The sequence below is a fragment of the Heterodontus francisci genome, chromosome 17 (genome assembly GCF_036365525.1).
Source record: "Heterodontus francisci isolate sHetFra1 chromosome 17, sHetFra1.hap1, whole genome shotgun sequence".
NCBI lineage: Eukaryota > Metazoa > Chordata > Chondrichthyes > Heterodontiformes > Heterodontidae > Heterodontus > Heterodontus francisci.
The window spans coordinates 86,926,496-86,952,582 of record NC_090387.1 but is presented as its reverse complement, the minus strand read 5'-3'; the positions used below and the strand labels follow the sequence as shown (position 1 = coordinate 86,952,582).

Genomic DNA, 26,087 nt, shown 5'->3' with positions numbered 1-26,087 from the left:
CCTGTAAGGACTTCATTCCATTCTCCCAGTTTCTCCGTCTCCGACGCAGCTGCTCTGATGATGCTACCTTCCATGACGGTGCTTCTGATATGATCTTTTTCTTCAACCGAGGATTTCCCTCCACTGTTGTTGACAGGGCCCTCAACCGTGTCCGGCCCATTTCCCGCACCTCTACCCTCACCCCTTCCCCTCCCACCCAGAACCGTGACAGGGTTCCCCTTGTCCTCACTTTCCACCCCATCAGCCTCCATATCCAAAGGATCATCCTCCTCCATTTCCGCCACCTGCAGCGTGATGCCACTACCAAACCCATCTTCCTCTCCCTTCCCCTGTCAGCATTCCGAAGGGATCGTTCCCTTCGCGACACCCTGGTCCACTCCTCCATTACCCCACCACCTCGTCCCCGTCCCACGGCACCTTCCCTTGCTATCGCAGGAGGTGTAATACCTGCCCATTTACCTCCTCTCTCCTCACTATCCCAGGCCCCAAACAATCCTTTCAGGTGAAGCCGCGATTTACTTGTACTTCTTTCAATGTAGTATACTGTATTCGCTGCTCACAATGTGGTCTCCTCTACATTGGGGAGGCCAAGCGCAGACTGGGTGACCGCTTTGCGGAATACCTCCGTTCAGTCCGCAAGCAGGACCCTGAGCTTCCGGTTGCTTGCCATTTCAACACTCCCCCCTGCTCTCATGCTCACATCTCTGTCCTGGGATTGTTGCAGTGTTCCAGTGAACATCAACGCAAGCTCGAGGAACAGCATCTCATCTACCGATTAGGCACACTACAGCCTGCCGGACTGAACATTGAGTTCAATAATTTCAGAGCATGACAGCCCCCCATTTTACTTTCATTTTGAGTTATTTTTTGTTTTTTTACAATCTTTTTTTTTTGCATTTATTTCATTTCATCTTAGTTTGTTCAGTTGCTTAACCACTGTTTTTTTTCAGGTTTGCACTCGCTGCTGTTCAATATTCAGTCCGTTAACACCTAATCTGTACTAATGTTTTGTCTTTCAACACACCATTAACATATTGTTTGCCTTTGCTCCATGACCTTTTGGTCAGCTATGTGGCCTTGTCCAATCTACACCTTCTCTTTTGTTATCGCTTGCCCCACCCCCACCTCACTTGCTTATAACCTGTGACTTTTCTAATATTTGTCAGTTCCGAAGAAGGGTCACTGACCCGAAACGTTAACTCTGCTTCTCTTTCCACAGATGCTGCCAGACATGCTGAGTGGTTCCAGCATTTCTTGTTTTTATTTCAGATTTCCAGCATCCGCAGTATTTTGCTTTTATTGTTATGCCGTATGCCTTCTTGACTACCTTATCCACCTGCGTTGCCACTTTCAGTGACCTGTGGACCTGTACACCCAGATCTCTCTGCCTGTCAATACTCCTAAGGGTTCTGCCATTTACTGTATACTTCCCACCTGCATTAGACCTTCCAAAATGCATTACCTCACATTTGTCTGGATTAAACTCCATCTGCCATTTCTCTGCCCAAGTCTCCAACCGATCTATATCCTGCTGTATCCTCTGACAATCCTCATCAAAATCCGCAACTCCACCAACCTTTGTGTCGTCCGCAAACTTACTAATCAGACCAGCTACATTTTCCTCCAAATCATTTATATATACTACGAACAGCAAAGGTCCCAGCACTGATCCCTGCGGAACACCACAAGTCTCAGCCCTCCATTCAGAAAAGCACCCTTCCACAGAACCTCGTCAAAGGCTTTACTGAAGTCCATGTAGACAACATCCACTGCCCTTCCTTCATCAATCATCTTTGTCACTTACTCAAAAAACACAATCAAATTAGTAAGACACTGCCTCCCCTTCACAAAACCATGCTGCCTCTCGCTAATAAGTTCATTTGTTTCCAAATGGGAGTAAATCCTGTCCCGAAGAATCCTCTCTAATAATTTCCCTACCACTGATGTAAGGCTCACCGGCCTATAATTTCCTGGATTATCCTTGCTACCCTTCTTAAACAAAGGAACAACATTGGCTATTCTCCAGTCCTCTGGGACCTCACCTGCAGCCAATGAGGGTACAAAGATTTCTGTCAAGGCCCCAGCAATTTCTTCCCTTGCCTCCCTCAATATTCTGGGGTAGATCCCATCAGGCCCTTGGGACTTATCTACCTTAATGCTTTGCAAGACGCCCAACACCTCCTCCTTTTTGATAACGACATGACCCAGACTATCTACACTCCCTTCCCTGGACTCATCATCCACCAAGTCCTTCTCTTTGGTGAATACTGATGAAAAGTACTCATTTAGTACTGACCACCTCCAGGCGCGTATCCATTGTCTCTCGAGATAAGGAGGCCCAAAAGAAGTACCTCGCCCATTTCCTCTGGCTCCACACATAGATTCCCTCCTCTCTCCTTGAGTGGGCCAACCTTTTCCCTGGTTGCCCTCTTGCTCTTTATATACGTATAAAAAGCCTTGGGATTTTCCTTAATCTTGTTTACCAATGACTTTTCATGACCCCTTTTAGCCCTTCTGACTCCTTGCTTAAGTTCCTTCCTACTGTCTTTATATTCCTCAAGGGCTTCGTCGGATCCCAGCCTTCCAGCCCTTACGAATACTTCCTTTTTCTTTTTAGATTAGATTAGATTAGAGATACAGCACTGAAACAGGCCCTTCGGCCCACCGAGTCTGTGCCGACCAGCAACCACCCATTTATACTAATCCTACACTAATCCCATATTCCTACCAAACATCCCCATCTGTCCCTATATTTCCCTACCACCTACCTATACTGGTGACAATTTATAATGGCCAATTTACCTACCAACCTGCAAGTCTTTTGGCTTGTGGGAGGAAACCGGAGCACCCGGAGAAAACCCACGCAGACACAGGGAGAACTTGCAAACTCCACACAGGCAGTGCCCAGAATCGAACCCGGGTCCCTGGAGCTGTGAGGCTGCAGTGCTAACCACTGCGCCACTGTGCCGCCCAAATTGACTCGGCTCAAAATATCCCGCATTATCCAAGGTTCCCGAAACTTGCCAAACTTATCCTTCTTCCTCACAGGAAGATGCTGGACCTGGATTCTAATCAACTAACGTTTGAAAGACTCCCACATGTCAGATGTTGATTTACCCTCAAACAGCCGCCCCCAATCTAAATTCTTCAGTTCCTGCCTAATATTGTTATAATTAGCCTTCCCCCAATTTAGCACCTTCACCCGAGGATTACTCTTATCCTTATCCACAAGTACCTTAAAACTTACGGAATTATGGTCACGGTTCCCGAAATGGTACCCTACTTAAACTTCAACCACCTGGCCGGGCTCATCTCCCAATACCAGGTCCAGTACGGCCCCATCCCTAGTTGGACTATCTACATACTGTTTCAAGAAGCCCTCCTGGATACTCCTTACATATTCTGCCCCATCCAAGCCCCTAGCACTAAGTGAGTCCCAGTCAATATAGGGGAAGTTAAAATCACTCACCACTATAACACTGTTACCTTTACATCTTTCTAACTTGGTTCCCTAATATTTCTGGGAGGTTATTTGTGTCCTCCTTTGTGAAGACAGAACCGAGGTATGTGTTTAATTGTTCTGCCATTTCTTTGTTCCCCATTATAATTTCCCCCATTTCTGACTGTAAGGGACCTACATTTGTCTTTACTAATCTTTTTCTCTTCACATATTTAAAGAAGCTTTTACAGTCAGTTTTTAGATTCCCCGCAAATTTACTCTCATACTCTATTTCCCCCCACTTAATCAACCTCTTTGTCCTCCTTTGCTGAATTCTAAACTGCTCCCAATCCTCAGACTTGTTGCTTTTTCTGGCAATTTTATATGCCTCCTCTTTGGATCTAATACTGTCCCTAATTTCTTTTGTAAGCCATGGTTGAGTCACCTATTCAGTTTTATTTTTGCACCAGACAGGAATGAATAATCGTTGTAATTCATGCACACGTTCTTTAAATATTATCCATTGCCTATCCACCATCAACCCTTTTAGTAAAGTTCCCCAATCTACCATAGCCAACTCGCACCTCATACCTTCATAGTTTCCTTTATTTAGATTCAGGACCCTAGTTTCGAATTCAACTACTTCACTCTCCATCTTAATGAAGAATTCTATCATGTTATGGTCACTCCTCCCCAACGGACCCCACACAACAATATTGTTAATTAATCTTTTCTTATTGCACAACACCCAATCTAGGACAGCCTTTTCTCTAGTTGGTTCTTCAATGTATTGGTCTAAAAAACCGTCACGTACACACTGCAGGAAATCCTCCTCCACACTATTATTGCTAATTTGGTTTGACCAGTCTATATGTAGATCAAGGTCACCCATGATTACAGTTGTAATCATGACACGGTGGGCTGAAGGGCCTGTTTCTGTGCTGTATAACTCTATGACTCTAATGGTACAGCTCCCACTTTCCTCAGTGTTAGTGCCAGTGCCTCATGAACCAAAACCCATTTCTCTCACACCAATCTTTGAGCTATACATTTAACTCTCTAATCTTATTCACCCGACACCAATTTGCTTGTGACTCAGGTAATAACCCAGAGATTATTACTTTTGAGGTTCTGTTTTTTAATTTAGCACCGAGCTGCTCATACTCCCGATGCAGAATCTCTTTCAGAGTCCCATCTATGTCATTGATACCCATGTGGACCACAATAACTGGATCCTTCTCCTCCCACTGCAAGTTCCTCTCCAGCTCCAAGCAGATGTCATGAACCTTGGCACCAGGCAGGCAACCCAGCCCTCTCAACTCTAGCTCTTGGCTGCACAGAACTATGTCTATCCTCCTGACAATACTGTCCCCTGCTACTACTACATTCCTACTTCCTCCCCCGCTTGAATGGCTCCTGGTGCCATGGTCAGTTCGTTCATTCACCCTGCAGTCCCCGCTTTCATCCATACAAGCTGAAAGAACCTCAAACCTGTTGGACAATTACAAGGGCTGAGGCTCCTCCACTTCTGCCTACTCGACCCCCTTATGTGCCTCACTTGCAGTCACACACCCGTCCCTGACCACTGAGCAAATCAGAAGGCATTATCCTTAGGGGTGTGACTGTCTCCAGGTGAGACAGTGTCTGCTGCTTTGCCGCTGCCTCTCCTGACTGTCTCCAGGTTTTAACACCTCTCTCAAATCTCCTCTCAACCTTTTCTTCTGTAAGTAAAACAACCTCAGCTTCTCTAATCTATCCACAGGCTCGATTTTATGGGCCACCTTGAGGTGGGGCTGGAAGCGGGGCTGGGGGGGGTGGGGGGGATGCGGTGGTAGGGGCAAAAAAGAATCACAACGAGCGGCAGGGCGGGTGGCAGTAGGCAGAGAGCCCATCACCGAGTGATCTTACCGGGGGCAGGAGAGGCCACCGATAGCCTTCCCACCTAGAGGCTTATTAACAGTCAATTAAGGGCCTCTTCCTGCCGCCACTGGGATTTTAAAACAAGGTGCCTTCCCTGTAGGCTTGGGGGTGGTGTATCCCTCCTCCGTGGGCAACCTGTGGCCCACAGAGGACTCCACTGCAAACCACTTCACTCCCCACCTCCCAGAGACCCCCTCCCCCTGGACGACACGATTATCAACCCGTTACTGGCCCTGGCATCTCCTCCTCACCTACCTCTGGTCCAGGGTTCCAGTAGTGGGCCTAGGCCCAAGGCCTCTGCACTACCAGCAGTGGCCACCGCTCTCAGTGACGCATTGACATCTCACGGAGGCCAGTTCCCCATCTTTAAAGGATCCTGGCTCATGAAACGTTGATGTAAAAAGACTGCAGGATGACTCTGGTGGGGGCGGGGCAGGGGTGGCAGGAACAAGTCAAGGGCTTTTTGTCCCAGCACCAGGAGCCTGCCTTCAACACAAAATCAAGCCACACGTCCCTCATAAATCTTTTCTGCACCCTCTCTAATGCCTCCATATCTTTTCTAAATTGCAGTGCCCAGGACTGGGCACATTTCTCCAGTTGAGGTTGAATCAGTGCTTTATAAAGTATTTTATTCAAAGAAGAGCAGAGGAGTGCTCCCTTGTGTACTGTTGAATATTTATCACTCAACTAACATCTAAAGACAGAGAATTTCGCCATTGTTATATTCCTGCTGGTGTGATCTTGTGGTGTACGAATTGGCCATGTTTCCCTACATTATAATTGTGACTACAATCCAAGGGCTAGATTTTCTTTTCCCACCGCTGGGAGCGATGGCGGGCGAAAAAAACTGTAGCCACTGCGATCTACCGCACGGCAGCCCAAGGTACTATGCCAATCAGGCCGCACCCCCAATCACGTGGAGGGCGTAGGCTCTGCGAGGCCGGCAACGCATCAGCTGCCTGTGCGCAGGTGCTGGCGCTATTTTTAAAGGGCAGACAGCCCTGCCAGTACATTTACATTTTTAAAAGCTTACAGCGCCCCCCCCCCCCAACTAATGCACTGCAAAAAAACAAAGCGGCCCTTTTCCTGCCAATAACAATGAAATGTAACAGTTTCCCTCTCCCCCTGCCAAAACACCTACCTGCAAGTCTTGATCTTTCTCCTCACAAACTGATCAAAGGTCACCCCTTCCGCCCCTCCTCTACACTATTAATGCCAATTGGAACCCATACCCCCCCAACCCTACCATTGCACTAAAATTCCTCCGAAACTCCCTTTCCCACCTTGGTGGCGCCAGCTTTTCCTGGACAGGAAAGTGATGGCACGAGTGTTGGCCGCCGCTCGGAAGATCCCAGGCAGCAGGTAAGATAGCTGTGAATTTTATTTAAAATTTATTCATTTACTTAATTTAAGTATGTAAAGCTGGGTTCCGTCGCCCAGCAGTGGGGGAGCCACCATGGAACCTCGCCGTCACCGGGAAGATTGGTCCCGGCATCGGACTGCATGGCAGGCCACTGCCGGTACAATCTTCTGGCATCCCACACCCCCCCATCCCACCCCACCCCTGTGATGGAGCTCAACATCGGGACCTCGACAAAACCCCGGCCCAAAAGTGCTTAATTATCTGTAAAGCATTTTGGGATTACTGAGGCTGTGAAAGGATAAATAAATGCAAGTTTATTTCTTTCCTCTTTCTTTTAAGAGAGTCATGTGCATTCAAATTGGCTCCCATAGCAACTTCAACACAACCTGAGCATCTCAACCAGGAGGAAGTAGATATTTTCTTGATTCACGTTCTTAATCTTAATAATCAACATTTTATGGCATGCAACAGATACTCACAGCAGCAAATAAATGGTAAATTCTGTTCCTGCCTGACTTCTATTTAATCATTGCCAGTTTTAGAGGATTCAGAAAGAGAAACAAAGCGCATTTTGGTGGGCAGGACTCTGCCCTGTAAAGATGCCACAGGTCTTCACACTTTAACCTGTGCCAATGCATGAACATAGTGACCTGCCTTCTCCCCTTCTACTCCTTTACAGCCAGCTTCTTACAACCCAATTAACCAACCCCCCAACCCTTTCCTAATGGTGACAAGTTTTCATGTGCAAACTGGGGCAGTGAGAGTTAGACATCCATTCAACCAAGAAGGGAGAATTCACAGTTAAGACTAGTTCTCTCTTTGTCCATCACCCACATATTTTGGGCTACAGGGGTCACAGGAGAATGATCAGGATCAGGAACCCTTGCTGTTTTTCTCCTCTGTAAAGGCAGTGGCATTGAAGCCAATGTGATTTCTCAGCTGCTGCCCCATCCAGCGCATGAAATTCCCAATGCAACTCAGAGCAAATTGCTAACAGAGCAGGTGCCTGATGCGCCTAACAGCAGTTACATCTATCTCCAACTAAGCACTCATTTACTGGGACGTTCCATACCCCTTCTTTGACTGGTGTGGTGCCACAATGGACATTTTGAAGATGGCGTATTTGAAGTCAAATTCGCAGTTGTTCTCAAGGGTGAATGTACGGCTTTTGCGATTGCCAAATAGTACGGTGCCAAAGTTAATCTCTCTAGCCGGTAAAATCTGATAGGTGGTGAAGATGGCGCGAACCGATATTTTCACTGGTATGCTAGCTATGATTTCTCCTCCTTCACCCAGGTTGGGCTCAATCACCTGTACTCACAAAGAGAAAACTGTTACCAATGGACCAATCAAACACCACTCATTTAGCTAGATTTATAGGCTACTGAATGCAAAAAAACTCCAAAAAATACAGCTGGCTAGACATTGTGATTCAGTTACAAAGGTGAATAAAGCTAACTTAATTGTAGTGACAACAAACACCATTACTGTCTCAGTGATTCTTGCACATTCCTTCACTCAGGTATTTAGAATGAAGAGGCATTGCAAAGCACTCTGTCAGTGTAAAGCTGAGGTACATAGACCCAAAGCTCCTGTGTTCGATCTAAGGTCTGAGGCATGTGAGCTGAAAGCAGCCAAGACAGAAGTAGATGTGACACATGGCCTCAGTGCATCCTGGGGTAGGGATGGGAAAAAATTAGCCAGGTTTCTACTTCTGATTCCACTCGGGAGATCGGGTGCAGAACATTGACCATGACTTGCAAGAGGCATGAATAAAATCGACAAGAAAGTGAATGTTCCCCTGTGGCACATCAGCAGCCTGTAATTCTGATCCCATTTATTTTCAATGGAGCATTTACCCTAAGAGTTTCACAATACCTGCAAAGGACATGAGGAGATCAAGACAGAAGGATAAGATTGCGAGGCAGAATCGCAGCAGTAGCACCTCGAAATGTAATGGAAAACAATTTAGCGCCACATTCTGCCATCATTGTGGCTGCCACAGTTCTCCTCCAGGATGACCACTGGATCCCAGCCCTACCCGAGTCAGGCAATGTATGATATACAATACCCCAAGTGCCATTTTAGGACAGTACTGGTTGGAGTATACGTTGTGTCTACTCATCGTAGTTTCAGCTGGCAGTCCTGTTGGAGAAAAGCCCAGTGAGTATGTTCTTATTTCAGAAGAGGGGGTGGACTGCTCCAGAAAAAGTAACCTGTTGTATTGCTGTACTGGAATCCTCCCAACAACAAATTCCAATCCAGAGGCTGACCAGTTGGATTGCCCAATGTTGCAGTGGTTTGGAGCTAGCATGCTGCCCTGGAGCACTTGGTTTCTTGCCCGCTACTTACTGCTCTGCTGCTAATGAGGCCGAAACCTTGAAATGGTTTCTACCAAAACGACCGAGTGGGCGGCCAATGGGCGGACGCTGCCCTCAGTCCACACCAGAGTGGAAAATCTATCCTGAAGAGCTATCAACACTTTGTGGCAGAAAGTCCCCTAATAGAATTGAGCAATGCTCAGTACAACAGGTAGGGTCAGAATTAGTGATTCAATTAATGGGTGAACTGTAGTGTGCAACATGCCAGGCTACTCTCAACTGAGTTTAAAACGTTGGGAGAAAGCAAACAATGATATGGAATTTGTGCACAAATATGACAAAAATAGAAGAAAGTAAAATGGCGCAAACTATAAAGGTATTTTCATAGCCAGGTTGGGAAGTGTGGCTTGAAAGCAAACCTCAGGGGACACCAGTCGTGGCAAAGCTGCTCATGTCACACAGTGCTCCAATAACCAGGAATCAACACCTTAAAGCTTCCAATATCTGCACTCTTACCAGGCAGCGTAGGATGGGCTCGTCCTTGATCTCTGTGGTTTTGTTGCAGTGGAAGTTGATAGAGATGTGACTGGCACGTTCATTTGGAAGCAGAGATCCCTTCATCGGTTGAATGGTGAACAGTGAGTTCAGGTTTGGCATGTCCCGTTTTGTAGGTTGTAGTTGGAATCTAACAGAAGAAAGAAAATGATCTTTATGAGCATGAATAAAACATTGGCAGAACATAGATCTTCATGTTTGGGACTAGTGGTCCCCTTTGCCTTGGCACTCATCAGATTTGTTCAACCCTGTGTCCCTACATCCACAGTTAACTACTCAGTTATAAGGCCACGAGTTGGCCCACCAGGATTCAGGACTGCTCACTTTGCTTTCCTTGCTCTCTTCCAAAAGAGAAGTGAATACTATTATCAGCAGATAGAGCTATCCTATTATCAGGCAGGATTATCATAATAACAGACAGACTTATCTTAGTATCAGGTAGACTTATCCAATCCAGAGGTAGAGCTATCCCAGTAGCCAGTGGAGTTATCAATTAGAATGCAGGATTATCCTATTAGTCGGTAGGATGATCCTAATATCAAGCAGGATTATCCTGCCAGTATGCAAAGTTATCCTAATAGAATGCAGGATGATCCTATGAACAGGTAGTATTATTCAATTAGATGGTAATGTTATCCTATTGGAATGCAAGATTATCCTATTACTAGGTAGAATTATCTTATTAGATGGCAGAGTTATCCTATTAGTAGGACGGCACAGTGGCGGCACAGTGGCGCAGTGGTTAGCACCGCAGCCTCACAGCTCCAGGGACCCGGGTTCGATTCCAGGTACTGCCTGTGTGGAGTTTGCAAGTTCTCCCTGTGTCTGCGTGGGTTTTCTCCGGGTGCTCCGGTTTCCTCCCACAAGCCAAAAGACTTGCAGGTTGATAGGTTAATTGGCCATGATAAATTGTCACTAGTATAGGTAGGTGGTAGGGAAATATAGGGACAGGTGGGGATGTTTGGTTGGAATATGGGATTAGTGTAGGATTAGTATAAATGGGTGGTTGATGTTCGGCACAGACTCGGTGGGCCGAAGGGCCTGTTTCAGTGCTGTATCTCTAATCTAATCTAATCTAGGTAGAGTGATCTTATTAGAAGGCAGATTATCCAATTAACAAGTAATGTTAACCTATTAGACATCAGGATTATCCTTTGAGCATGACAGAGCTTCTGATATGTCTTCCTTTTTCCTCAACCGAGGATTCCCCCCCACTGTGATTGACAGGGCCCTCAACCGTGTCCGGCCCATTTCCCACACCTCTACCCTCACCCCTTCCATGACAGTGCTTCTGATATGTCTTCCTTTTTTCTCAACCAAGGATTTCCCCCCCATTGTGGTTGACAGGGCCCTCAAGCATTTCCAGCCCATTTCCCGCACCTCTACCCTCACCCCTTCCCCTCCCTCCCACAACTGACAGGGTTCCCCTTGTCCTCACTTTCCACCCCATCAGCCTCCATATCCAAAGGATCATCCTCCGCCATTTCCGCCACCTCCAGCGTGATGCCACTACCAGTCGCATCTTCCCCTCCCTTCCCCTGTCAGCATTCTGAAGGGATCGTTCCCTTCGTGACACCCTGGTCCACTCCTCCATTACCCCCACCACCTCATCCCCTCCCCATGGCACCTTCCCCTTCAATCGCAGAAAGTGTAATACCTGCCCATTTACCTCATCTCTCCTCACTATCCCAGGCCCCAAACACTCCTTTCAGGTGAAGCAGCGATTTACTTGTACTTCACTGTATTCGCTGCTCACAATGTGGTCTCCTCTACATTGGGGAGACCAAACGCAGACTGGGTGACCACGTTGCGGAACACCTCCGCTCAGTTCGCAAGCAGGACCCCGAGCTTCCGGTTGCTTGCAATTTCAACACTCCCCCCTGCTGTCATGCTCACATCTCTGTCCTGGGATTGCTGCAGTGTTCCGTGAACATCAACGCAAGCTCGAGGAATAGCATCTCATTTACCGATTAGGCACGCTACAGCTTGCCGGACTGAACACTGACTTCAATAATTTCAGAGCCTGACATGCCCCCCATTTTACTTTTATTTTCAGTTTTTTTTTTCTTTTTCCTTTTTTTAATATATTTTTGTGTTTATTTTATTTCATCTTAGTTTGTTCAGTTTGCTTACCCACTGTTTTTTTTCATGTTTGTACTTGCAGCTGTTCAATTTTCAGTCTGTTAACACCCTTTCTGCACTAATGCTTTGTCTTTCAACACACCATTAACATATTGTTTGCCTTTGCTCCATGACCTTCTGGTCAGCTATTCTGTGGCCTTGTCCTATCTACACCTTCTCCTTTGTTATCTCTTGCCCCACCCCCACTTTACTTGCTTATAACCTTTTGCATTTCTAATATTTGCCAGTTCTGAAGAAGGGTCACTGACCTGAAACATTAACTCTGCTTCTCTCTCCACAGATGGTGCCAGACATGCTGAGTGTTTCCAGCATCTCTTGTTTTTACTATCCTTTTAGCAGGTAGTTATTCTATTATTAGTATTATGACCCTGTAGTTTTTCTTCAGGAAAAATGCGGTGTGCCTTTAAGGCTGGAAAGGGAGCAGTACTGCTTTAAGGCAGCAAGCTCCAAAGAGTTAAAGAATGCATTCTCGTTGCCCGGGATACAGCCATTCAGGACCAGAGATCGAGAGATACATTGTCACAATTTAATTTTGAACAGGCTTATAGTGGAAACAGACAGTCTAACTGAGGGAAACAGACAGGCAGCTATGTGTTAGCACCTGAAAGGAGCGCTAGAATTAGAACATTACAGCGCAGTACAGGCCCTTCGGCCCTCGATGTTGCGCCGACCTGTTGCGCTCTTAGACCATTTAAACTGAAGGAAGAGAATTTAGTCTGTTTATTTATTATTCTCTCTCAAAATTCTAAAAAGTCAAGCCAGCAGAGATTTCTGATAATTTAAACTGAAGGAAGGGAAGTTAGACTGTGAAAAAATTCCCACAAATCCCTCAAACATTCTGAAGCCAAAAAGTGTTTGCAAGTTGTTAATTGCTGAAATTCATCACTGGAGAAGGAGCAACAATTTCGACTTCTGAATTAGACTACGGACTGTTCTATTGTTGAAGAACCTTTTTTTCCCGATCGGATGGCTGTGAGGACTTCAAGCAACCTTGGACTGTTACACATCTGGCAGGAGCATAAATCTGCAAGGACACTAATTTTTTCTCATTTAAATGTTGTTTATATCTTAGTGGTGTTTAAGAATTTAGTTTTTCTAATTAAGCAGTTAATTTATTGATTTAAAGACATCTGGTTTGATTAGCCTCATTCAGGGGTCAATAGATGGTACAATTTGGCTGGGTCTTTCTTTAATTTGGAAAGTTTAAAATGACATGTTAGGCAATCTGTGGAGGGACTGGATTGAATTAACAGTGAGTTTCTCCCACCACAATCAGAATCGTATATTTTGATTGGGGGCTTTGACTAGAGCTGTCGGTTGTAACATTAGGCAGGATAATCCCCGTTTCCACAGTGTGGAAGTGGTCCTCTAACTTTATTCTTGCCTTTGTAAAAATGCCTAAATGCTTGGCATGACAGTAATGACAGTATGGGTGGCACAGTGGCGCAGTGGTTAGCACCGCAGCCTCACAGCTCCAGTGACCCGGGTTCAATTCTGGGTACTGCCTGTGTGGAGTTTGCAAGTTCTCCCTGTGTCTGCGTGGGTTTCCTCCGGGTACTCTGGTTTCCTCCCACAGCCAAAACACTTGCAGGTTGATAGGTTAATTGGCCATTATAAATTGCCCCTAGTATAGGTAGGTGGTAGGGGAATATAGGGACAGGTGAGGATGTGGTAGGAATATGGGATTAGTGTAGGATTAGTATAAATGGGTGGTTAATGGTCGGCACAGACTCGGTGGGCCAAAGGGCCTGTTTCAGTGCTGTATCCCTAAATCTAAAAAAAAAATCTAATGTGATAGAAATCAGAAGTTCACTGCATGATAACTCACAGGCATAGATTCCTGACTCATTCCTCCACATTCCTCCGCAGTAGGTGAGCCTTACGTCAGTGGTAGGGAAATTATTAGAGAGGATTCTTCGGGACAGGATTTACTCCCATTTGGAAACAAACAAACTTATTAGCGAGAGGCAGCATGGTTTTGTGAAGGGGAGGTCATATCTCACTAATTTGATTGAGTTTTTTGAGGGAGTGACGATTGATGAAGGAAGGGCAGTGGATGTTATCTATATGGACTTCAGTAAAGCCTTTGACAAGGTCCCTCATGGCAGACTGGTGAAGTCACACGGGATCAGAGGTGAGCTGGCAAGATGGATACAGAACTGGCTCAGTCATAGAAGACAGAGGGTAGCAGTGGAAGGGTGCTTTTCTGAATGGAGGGATGTGACCAGTGGTGTTCCGCAGGGATCAGTGCTGGGTCCTTTGCTGTTTGTAGTATATATAAATGATTTGGAGGAAAATGTAGCTGGTCTGATTAGTAAGTTTGCGGACGACACAAAGGTTGGGTGGAGTTGCGGATAGTGTTGAAGATTGTCAGAGGATACAGCAGGATACAGATTGGTTGGAGACTTGGGCAGAGAAATGGCAAATGGAGTTTAATCCGGACAAATGTGAGGTAATGCATTTTGGAAGGTTTAATGCAGGTGGGAAGTATACAGTAAATGGCAGAACCCTTAGGAATATTGACAGGCAGAGAGATCTGGGCGTACAGGTCCACAGGTCACTGAAAGTGGCAACGCAGGTGGATAAGGCAGTCAAGAAGGCACACGGCATGCTTGCCTTCATCGGTCGGGGCATAGAGTATAAAAATTGGCAAGTCATGCTGCAGCTGTAGAGAACTTTAGTTAGGCCGCACTTAGAATATTGCGTGCAATTCTGGTCGCCACACTACCAGAAGGACATGGAGGCTTTGCAGAGGGTACAGAAGAGGTTTACCAGGATGTTGCCTGGTCTGGAGGGCATTAGCTATGAGGAGAGGTTGGATAAACTCGGATTGTTTTCACTGGAACGACGGAGGTGGAGGGGTGACATGATAGAGGTTTACAAAGTTATGAGCGGCATGGACAGAGTGGATAGTCAGAAGCTTTTTCCCAGGGTGGAAGAATCAGTTACTAGGGGACATAGGTTTAAGGTGAGAGGGGCAATGTTTAGAGGGAATGTGCGGGGCAAGTTCTTTACACAGAGGGTGGTGAGTGCCTGGAACTTGCTGCCGGGGGAGGTGGTGGAAGCAGGTACAATAGCAACGTTTAAGAGGCATCTTGACAAATACACGAATGGGATGGGAATAGAGGGATACGGTCCCCGGAAGTGCAGAAGGTTTTAGTTTAGGCAGGCATCAAGATTGGCGCAGGCTTGGAGGGCCGAATGGCCTGTTCCTGTGCTGTACTGTTCTTTGTTCTTTAGTACAGTATGTTCATAGTATTCCTGAATGTGACCCTTTTGGCATTGTGGCCCTCATCTGCAAGTTAGTATAATAGTTGTAAAAAAACTATCAATACTTGAGATACATATTACACAGAAATATAATGCAAGTCTTTATTCAGTCTGGTATTGATGGAGTGCAAAGCACAGTGGCCAGATGCAAGTTATACCAGAGACATGCATCATCCCCTCCACCCAATGATGAAGGAATGCTGGATATGCTTACTAGCATCTACACACAATGTGCTGTGACTGAACAGCTATTGTTTGACAGTAAGTCATTAAAAATATTGAAAATTAAGTATTAAAGATCTTGTGAGAAGGTGGAGGGGATCCAACAGATGCATGGGACCATTTTAAATGTCACTTTGAACTGCAGTTACACTGTACTTGGTGTGAAGGCCAAGCAATGAGCGGCCAGCTCCTACCAGCACCAATTGCAACCCAAACACTGGGTTTCACTCACAGGGTGGGGATTGGGTGGAAAGTTGGGGGGAGGTTAGAATTTCACATTCGACTGGGGCAGAAATAGGCAGCTGTGGATCAGTAGCTTGTTACAAACCCGCCCCATTTGATTATCGTTTGCATTAATGTTAATGGTGAGGAAAATCAAGTGGGGTGTACAACGGGCAGCCAATTGCTACAGCCCATTTTCCACACTCAGCGATAATCTACCTCATGGTTTTTAAACCTCTTCAAACCCAAAAGTTATGAGCTGCACCCCATATTTCAGAGCTGCAAATGCTAGTTTGAAACAGCTCAGTTTATTGCAATGCTCCAGCTAAGGGACTGTTCCAGGCAGTATTTGTGTCCTTCGCTTTATCCATGGGCAGCGATTACCACTATTATGAACTGAAAAGCTGTCTGCTAAAATTGGGAGATATTGCACGACCTGTACACTGAGCCCCTCTATTAAAAAAAAATATGCAGTTTATAGGCAGTTAGTGCCTTTGATGAGAAAATCCCCTATGTGATCTGGTACAAGCCATAAAGTCTAAGATTTGATCTTTGGCCTGTGCTAGATTAGGGCATCAGTTGGGGCACCAAAAGTAACTTCAGCACCCCTGGGCTAGGGAGGGAAAAATCAGCTCATATTCCTGCTCATTACCTCTGGGAAATGTGTAAATGTGGATACGATTAAGATCAGCTGTGATGTCCATCTGGGGTGAATTGCAAGTTGGCATTTACAACTGGACTCAGACACAAAAAATGGTCACTTGGGCAAGTGATAAGAGGACTGCCTATTCTTATGCCCATGGAACTGTAGCCTAACATGCATCAGTGCCTTCAGGAGAGAGAAAGAAACAAGTACCTGTATCCAATCTCATATTTGCCCTTGTTCTTCAAGGTGATGGTCTGCTTCACATGATCAATAACTTTGATGATTCCAAAGTCAATCCCACCATCTGTGCCTATTACAGACACAAAAGGATGAGGTGTTAATGTATTTTCAAATTAAGCATCATGGTAGTGGTGAAGTAGCGTGAAGCTCAAGGAGCCGGAAGGGAGTCTTTAGCCTGCCTGTCAGTGGTATGGTGCTTTCGTCACATCATCAAGCTGCTCCGGAATGACCTATCACAGGACAGTCGAAAAGGTAGCAACTTGTGATGGAATCAAACATCTTCCTGTGGAAGGAATGGGTTGCCTCATGTGCCAAAAGGCACAGGTGACCTTAAACTAAACTAGCCAGGGGTATGAATTAGAGCCGCCAATGCATGTTAAATAAAAGAAAAACTTTCAGTTATACAGTGCCTTTCAAGTCTTCAGGATATCACAAAGCGCTTCACAGCCAATGAAGTGCTCACTGAAATTCAGTCACTATTGTAATGTAGGAAATATGATGCTTCTAACTGGTGCAGCACATACACAGTACATCAGAAGTACATCAGCTAGCTTCAGCTTCCTTTGTGGTGACAAAGACCTATGGCTTTACATCATTTTAAAGTTTCAGTAAATCTGTATTTCAAATATTAGTCTGCTGTGTCTCTGGGACATAGGTATGAAATTACATTTATTTTGTGGCGAAATTGTCTGAAATGCACAACCCTTGCAAATAGCATTGTCACTGTTAATTTGATTGAGAACATTTTGTGCTAAATAATCCATCTGAGACCTCTATTAAAACAGAAATAGAAAACGTTAAACAGCAGGCTGGTTAGTAACTGTGAAATGAACAGATAAGTCAATGTTTCAAGTTAACAGGCCAGTTCTGAGATGAGGTCCACACACAAAATGTTAACTCATTTTGTTAGCCCCTGCGCTAATGCCTGACTTGCTGAGTGTTTCTGGCATTCCCCATTTTTGTTCCAGATTTCCAGCATCAGTGGTTTTGTTTTTCATTCCTGTTAACTGAGGTCCTCCTACTGGAAGGAGATAGACAAATATGCAAGTTTTATTTGCTGTCATGTGTTAAAATAATTGAGTGGAGATGCAGGCAAGTTAACGGACAGAAAATACAATGATGACAAGAAGTTATCCCTTTGATATGAAGATCTAGGACATGAAGACTTAACATTTTGTTTGCTTGACTTGTCTTGGGGTGTAAAAGCAGGAAACAAAGGAATGAAGCTGCAAAGGAGTGAATGGCCAGTTCTGATGAAGGGTCATGGACCTGAAATGTTAACTCTGCTTCTCTCTCCACAGATGCTGCCAGACCTGCTGAGTGGTTCCAGCATTTCTTGTTTTTATTTCAGATTTCCAGCATCTGCAGTATTTTGCTTTTATTTAATATAAGGAGTGAATGGTGTTGGAGCCTGGATCAGAAACAAGCCTACCTTTTGGAAAACTGATGTCTAGTGCCACATCATAAGCTTCTGCAAGGATCAGAATGTTTTCAGTCTGAACAATGCCAAGAATGTTTTCTGCATCATAGACCTGAAGAGATGGCAAAAACACAGTGTAATATGAACATAAACACACATTGGTTATTAAGGGACTTGGATCAAAGATGGCTAAATGGAGTTGAGGTACAGATCGGCCATAATCTAACTGAATAATTTGTTCCAACTCCTATTCCTACGCAGGTCTGTGTTGCAACAATCTGTTGAGCTGCCTCATTATCCGCATTTTAAATTATGTTTGTAGTTTCTTTGTAAGCCAGATGGCACAAGGGTGCTCCTCCATAATCCACAAGGAAACTTTGAGCCTTCCCTGACGCAGGCTTCCACCCCTGACCATGATCCCTCACCAACACTTACCTTATTGCAGGGAGCCACTTCCTTGTCTCCCCACTGGAGGCCTCCTGCCTCCAGTTGGGATTCCCTTGGGAGTCCAACATCTCTGGGCCTTCTGCACTGCTGACATTGGGGGCTTCGCACCCAAGCAGGCCCCCTTCATAGTGCACCAGCCGTGTCTAACGTCAAGGCTCATGTTTTGGCTGTGCAACCTTTCGAACATTATCTTATTTTGAATAAAGAGGCTAGTGAACGAAAATAACATATTTCATGGCATCTTTTTCTCCTCCCATCTTACCTCCAATCGAATATACTTCCTTAGGTTGACTTGTCGCATAGCTCTGAAGTACATATGCACGCAAAATTCAGACTTGGGATCAATGACGCCCTGATCCTGAGACAGAGAGAAATCATCACCCAGACTCTCCAACCCAGTGATTCTCCAAGCCACCGGCAGGAGGCAAATATTCCGCATCGTGAGGCTCTTGGTGTCCCTTCTAAAAGAAAGAAATTGCATTTGTATAGAAAACATTTTTGAAGTGTAGTCACAGTTGTAATGTAGGAAATGTGGCCATCAATTTGTGCACAACAAGCTCCCACAAACAGCAATGTTACAATGACCAGATGATTTGTTTTATGTGTTGATTGTGGGATAAATATTGACCAGGATACCAGGGAGAACTCCCCTGCTCCTCTTCAAAATAGTGCCATGGAACCTCTCACGTCTACCTGACAGGCAGACAGAACCTTGGTTTAATAGCTCATTTGAAAGACCATACCTCTAATAATGCAGTAGTCCCGCATAATGCACTGAAGACTCAGCCTAGATTATGTGCTGAAGTTCTATGGAGTGGGATTGAAACCCACAACCTCCTGAATCAGAGGCAAGAGTGCTACCACAGCTGCTGCTGTTCAGGAAAATATAAAAGTGGGAGGGATTAGAGTGACATTGTCAGTACCAGGCTCTGAAGGAGGATTGCAGAGTAAATGAAAAATATGCTAAAGTACTGTTACGGGGTTGTCGTTTTGTAGATCTAAATAGTTTGCAGGAAATAGTTGTGTGCAGGGGGCCAACTTTGGGAAGTTAGACTATCCTGATATCAGGATTTTTTTGTGCTCAAGATGCACTATATTCTGTGATATTGCAGTAGTCAGTCACTGATCTTCTGCCCTGGGATCTAGGTTGAAATGCAGCTCAAACTACTGGGATGAAAGTCAGAGCCATAGCCATTTATGGCACAGAAGCTGGCCATTCGGCCGTCGTGCCCATGCCGGCTCTCCATGGAGCTATCCAGTCAGTCCCACTCACCCGCTTCACCCCCGTAGCCCCACGTGTCTATTTCCTTCAGGTGATCATCCAATTTCCTTTTGAAGGCATTGATTGTCTCCGCTTCCACCACCCTGTGGGCAGTGAGTTCCAGGTCATTACCACCCGCTGCGTAAAAAAGTCCTTCCATATATTCCTCCTGCATCTCTTACCTAAAACCTTCAATCTGTGTCCCCTAATCCTTGTACCATTAGTTAATGTGAACAGTTTTTCCTTGTCTAACTAATCGTGTAAACCACTATCAAATCTCCCCTCAATTTCCTTTGTTCTAATGAACAATCTGAGATTTTCCAACCTACCTTGTAACTAAAATCCTCCATCCCTGGAATAATTCTGGTAAATCTCCTTTGCACCCTCTCTAGGACCCTCACATCCTTCCCAAAGTGTGGTGAGCAGAACTGGATGCAATACTTCAGTTGGAGCCTAACCAGAGCTTTATAAAGGTTCAGCATAATTTTGCTGCTTTTGTACTCAATGCCTCTATTTATGAAGCCCAAGATTCAATTTGTTTTACTAACCACTCCCTCAATATGTCCTGCCACCCTCCAAGATCGATGCACATGCACCCCCAGGGTCCTCTGTTCCTGCACACTCTTTAGAACTGTGCCACTAAGTATATATTGCCTGTCCCTATTCCTTCTGCCAAAATGCATCACCTCACACTTGTCAGTATTAAATTCCATCTGCCACCTCTCTGCCCATTCTGCTAGCCTCTGTCCTGTGTCAGGCAGTTTATATCATCCTCACCATTTGCCACACATCCAAGTTTGGTGTCATCAGTAAATTTTGAGATTCTACTCAGTATTCTAAGAACCAGGTCATTTACATATAGCAAAAAGAGCACTGGTCTCAGCATTGACCCTTGGGGAACACCACTGTCCACCAATCCTCCAGTCTGAAAAACAATCATTTACTCTGACTTGCAGTTTTCTGTTCTTAAGCCATTTTTTTTATCCAATTGGATATTGGATAATTCTATTCCATGAGCCTCAAAGAAGTCCACCATCTCTAAGCGATCCATTGAGCAGTCAATGAACTTCGACTCTGACAAAAGATTAACAACCTGAATTGTTAATTCAATTTCTCTCCCCACAAATACTGCCTGACATGCTGAGGATTTCCAGCATTTTTTGTTTTATCCGAGATTTCCAACATCCGCAGTATTTTGCTTTTGTATTAGTCATTCGTTCAATACTCCATCTTGCTTTGTGTTATCTCACTATTAGACTCTGAATAATTTCATCACTATTCTCTGTTACATTCTAATCATTCCACCTTTTCCATTGGCATGCAGTGCAAAGTATTAATGTCACAACAAAAATAACCATACAAGCCCACTGAAAATCATTTTCTTCCACAACAACAGTCACAAATCCAATAAAACCACTATTTAATGCATCAAAGAAGATCTAACCATCTGGACAGTCTTATGATTTGTGTTAACATCATTAGCCTGGACATTACATTGTACACAATTTACAAAGTGCACTATTTAACAGAGACATTAAGCAGTATAAAATAACACCCTCTGTTAAAGTAATAGTCAGAGTTGCTTGAAACAGAAGTGATAATAGTTTGTATAATATTACAATGTATCATCTCCAGGCTCTTATGTTTTCTTGCTTTGCATTTTGTCCATTTCCTTAATTTTTCCCCTGTGGGTCTTTGAAATACCCTAATTTCCCCTAAGTATATATCTCTGAGCTATACATCCAGTAGTCGAGAGAGAAACTGGCTTCCCATGCTGTTTCAGCGCAGCTGCTCAGCGGAACTCAGGAATGCAAAATGATAGTCTGATGGGAACAGTTGCTTTGCTTTGTTCCTCCCTGCTGTGGACAGGGGACACTGTGCGGAGACTGGCTCCCTCGCACAATGCCATGTGATCAGTCGGTAGTTACAGTCTGGATAACAGCTCCAAGACATTCTGAGCAGGCTCAATTAAGCCAGGCTGCTCCTTTACAGAATCATAGAATTGATACAGCACAGAAGGAGGCCATTCGACCCATCATGTCTGCACCATCTCTCCGAATGGGCAATTCACTTAGTACCATTCCCCTGCCTTCTCCCTATATCCCTGCACATTCTTCCTTATCAGATAACTATCCAATTCCCTTTGAATGCCTCGATTGAACCTGCCTGCACCACATTCTCTGGCAGTGCCTACCAGATCCTAACCACTCGCTGCATGAAGAAGTTTTTCCTCACGTCGCTTTTACTTCTTCTGCCAATTACTTTAAATTTGTGCCCTCTCATTCTTGATTCTTTCACGGGTAGGAACAGTTTCTCCCTATCTACTTGTCCAGACCCCTCATGATTTTGAATACCTCAATCAAATCACCTCTTGGCTTCTCTTCTCCAAGGAAAACAGTCCCAACTTCTCCAGTCTATCTTCATAACTTAAGTTCCTCATCCCTGGAATCATTCTCATGAATCTTTTCTGTACTCTCTCCAATACTTTCATGTCTTTCCTAAAGTGTGGCGCCAGAACAGGACGCAAAACTCTAGCTGTGGTTGAACTTATGTCTTATACAAGATCAACATAAGCTCCTTGTTCTTGTACCCTATGCCCTTATTGATAAAGCCTAGGATACGGTATGCTTTATTAACCACTCTCTCAACCTGTCCTGCCACCTTCAATGACTTATGCACGTAGACACCCAGGTCCCTCTGCTCCTGCACCCCCTTAAGAGTTGTACCCTTTATCTTGTTTGTCTCTCCACGTTCTTCCTACCAAAAAGAATGACTTCACATTTCATGGCATTGAACTTCATCTGTCACTTGCCTGCCCATTCCACTAACTTGTCGATGTCCTTTTGAAGTTCTACACTCACATTTCACAATGCTTCCAAGTTTCGTATCATCTGCAAATTTTGAAATTGTGCCTTGTACCTCACGGTCTAGGTCATTAACATATATATCAGAAGGAGTAAGGGTCCCAATACTGACCCCTGGGGAACTCCACTAGAAACCTCCAGCCCAAAAAATATCCATTAATCACTATTCCCTGCTTTCTGTCACACAGCCAATTTTGTATCCATGTTGCTACTGTCCCTTTCATTCCATGAGCTATAACTTTGCTCACAAGTCTCTTGTGCGTCACTGTACCAAATGCCTTCTGGAGTCCATGTACACGACATCAACAGCATTGTCCTCATCAATCCTCTCTGTTACCTCTTCAAAAAAACTCCAGCAAGATAGTAGTTAAACACGATTTTCCCTTGACAAATCTGTGCTGGCTTTCCTTAATTAACCCATATTCATCCATGTGACAATTGATTTTGTCTTGAATGATTGTTTCTAGAAGTTTCCCCACCACCGAGGTTAAACTGACTGGCCTGTAGTTGCTGGGCTTATCTTTACACTCCTTTTTGAACGAGGGTGTAACGTTTGCAATTCTCCAGTCTTCTGGCACCACCCCTGAGTCTAAGGAAGACTGGAAAATTATGACCAGTGCTTCTGCAAATTTCACCCTCATTCACTCAGTATCCTTGTATATACCTCATCCGGCCCTGTGCTTTATCAACTTTAAGTATAAACAACCTATCTCTAATATCTCCTCCTTACAAATTTTAAATCCTTCTGCTGTATTAATTACATCCTCTTTCACCATGGCCTGGGTAGCTTCTCCTTCCTTAGCAAATACAGATGCAAAGTATTCATTTAGCACCTCAGCTATTCCCCCTGCCTCCATGTGCAAATCCCTGCTTTTATCACCTTTTTACTATTTATGTGCAGAGTGAAGACTTTGGGATTCTCTTTTATGTTAGCTGCCAGTCTTTTGTCGTACTCCGTCTTTGCTTCTCTTATCTGCCTCTTCACTTCCCCTCTGAACTTTCTATATTCAGCTTGGCTCTCCATTGTATTATCCACTTGACATCTGTCATAAGCACACTGTTTCTTCTTCATCTTAATCTCTATCTCTTTTGTTATCCAAAGAGCTCTGGATTTGTTCGCCCTACCTTTCCCCTTTGAGGGAACATATCTTGACTGTGCCTGAACTATCTCTTCTTTGAAGGTAGCCCATCGTTCAGCTACTATTTTTTCTGCCAACCCCTGATTCCAATTTATTCAGCCCAGATCCATTCTTACCCCACTGAAGTTGGCTTTCCCCCAGTTCGTAGTCTAGATTGTTCTTTGTCTTTTTCCACAACCAACCTAAGCCTTATGAATGTTTCAAAAGTGCTTCTGGCACATAGCACATGAAGGACTAAAGTACTGTGGGGGAAAGCGGCTGGAATAACAGGCAGCAGCAACAGTAGAATGCTGAATTATTGGTGCCATTATTTCCCTGTCTACAGCCACTAGGGACCTAAGTCCCTTTGCTGTTTGGCCGTGAAAGTCAGAAAAATAGGGACCAAGTAACAGTGGCCAAATGTTAAGCACAATGTCACTCACCTAGGACAACATCTTGGTCTTTTTAATTCTCTAGCGGCCTGCCCTTAAAGTCTTAAGCAGTGTTCAAATCACATTGTGAGGAAGCCCCCAAGTTACAGAACTTTGGGTGCCTTTGTGCACAGGGTTCCAATGAGCTAAGGTAAGCTGCACCATGGCCAATAATACAGGGCATCCACCATCATGGGACTGTGGGACGGGGTATAAAGGAAGAAATAACGGCAGCTTTTCAGAAACGTACAGCGATAATTATGGGGGATTTTAACCTACATATAAACTGGAAAAATCAGATGGGCAGAGATGGCCTAGCTGAGGAGTACACAGAATGTTTTTGGGATAATTTCTTGAAACAATACATTCTGGAACCAACCACAGAGCAGGATATACTAGACCTGGTATTGTTCAATGAGATAGGAATAATTAATGACCTCATAGTTAAAGCACCCCTAGGTAGCAGCGATCATAATATAATTGAATTTTACATTCAGTTTGAGGGAGAGAAGAGTGGGTCAAAGACTAGTATTTTAAACTTAAATAAGAGCAATAATGAGGGCATGAAAGCAGAGCTAGCTAAAGTGAACTGGCAAATCAGGTTAAGGGATAGGTCAATAGAGATGCAGTGGCAGACATTTAAGGGGATAATTCAGAAGATACAGAATAGATACATTTCAACGAGAAAGAAAAATTCCAAGGGTGGGACCCACCATCCGTGGTTCACTAAAACAGTTAAAGATAGAATCAAACTTAAAGAAAAAGCCTATAATTGTGCAAAGATGGGAGGCAGGTCAGAAGATTGGACAGAATATTAAAATTAGAGTACGACAGACAGCTAGCTAGAAATATAAAGACAGATATAAAAGTTCCTTTAGATATTTAAAAAAGAAAAGAGTTAATAAAGTGAGCATTGGTCCTGCGGAAAGTGAGTCTGGGGAATTAATAATGGATAATAAGGATTTGACAGCTGAATTGGACAGATATTTTGCATCGGTCTTCACCATTGAGAACATAAGAACATAAGAAATAGGAGCAGGAGTAGGCCATTCAGCCCCTCAAGCCTGTCCCACCATTCAATAAGATCATTGCTGATCTGTCCCAGGCCTCAACTCCTCTTTCGGGCCTGCTCCGCCTAACCTTTGACTCCCCAAGATTTCCAAAATCTATCTACCTCCTCCTTAAATACATTTAGTGACCTAGCCTCCACAACTCTCTGAGGCAGAGAATTCCAGAGATTCAGCACCCTCTGAGAGAAGAAATTCCTTCGCATCTCAGTTTTAAATGTGTGCCCCCTTATTCTGTAATTATGTCCCCTAGTTTGAAATTCCCCCGCTAGTGGAAACATCTTCTGAACATCTACCCTGTCGAACCCCCTTAAAATCTTATATGTTTCTATAAGATCACCTCTCACTCTTCTAAACTCTAATGAATAAAGGCCTAACCTGTTTAGCCATTCTTGATAAGACAGCCCCTTCATCCCAGGAATCAGCCAAGTGAACCTTTTCTGAACTGCCTCCAATACTTGTATATCCTTCTTTAAATACGAGGACCAAAATGGTATGCAGTTCTCCAGGTGTGGCCTCACCAACACCCTGTACAGTTGTAACAGGACTTCCCTATTTTTAAACTCTAACCCTCTAGCAATAAACGCCAAAATTTCATTTGCCTTCCTAATTACTTGCTGCACCTGCAAGCTAACCTTTTGTGTTTCATGCACAAGATCACCCAGATCCTCTGTACTGCAGTATTTTGTAGTCTTTCTCCATCTAAATAATAATCTGCCTTTTTATTCTTCCTACTAAAGTGGATTACCTCACACTTTCCCACATTGAACGCCATCTGCCCACTCACTTAACCTATCTACATCCCTTTGCAGATTCTTTGTGTCCTCATCACTACATGCCTTCCCACCTATTTTTGTATCATCAGCAAATTTGGATACACTACATTCTGTCCCTTCCTCTAAGTCATTAATGTAGATAGTAAATAGCTGAGGCCCCAGGACCGATCCTCGTGTCACCCCACTAGTTACGGCTTTCCAATTTGAAAAAGACCCATTTATCCTGACTCTCTGTTTTCTGTGTGTTAGCCAATCCTCAATCTATGCCAACACATTACCCCCAATACCCTGAGCTCCTATTTTGTTCAATAACCTTTTATGTCGCACCTTACCAAATGCCTTCTGAAAATCCAAATACACAAC

The 26,087-nt window shown here is 44.4% G+C and overlaps 1 protein-coding gene across 1 annotated transcript in view; it reads right to left on the bottom strand.

Moving 5' to 3' along the window:
- hydin (HYDIN axonemal central pair apparatus protein) overlaps positions 1-26,087 on the bottom strand; it is a 1,234,740-nt gene that overhangs the window by 278,847 nt on the left and 929,806 nt on the right. Inside the window, exons 54-58 of the mRNA XM_068049816.1 lie at positions 18,470-18,668; positions 17,773-17,872; positions 16,311-16,410; positions 9,560-9,728; positions 7,795-8,033 (exon numbers count right to left, since the gene is read on the bottom strand). Of these exons, the coding sequence (XP_067905917.1) occupies positions 7,795-8,033; positions 9,560-9,728; positions 16,311-16,410; positions 17,773-17,872; positions 18,470-18,668 (807 nt within the window). The remainder of the gene's footprint in view (positions 1-7,794; positions 8,034-9,559; positions 9,729-16,310; positions 16,411-17,772; positions 17,873-18,469; positions 18,669-26,087) is intronic.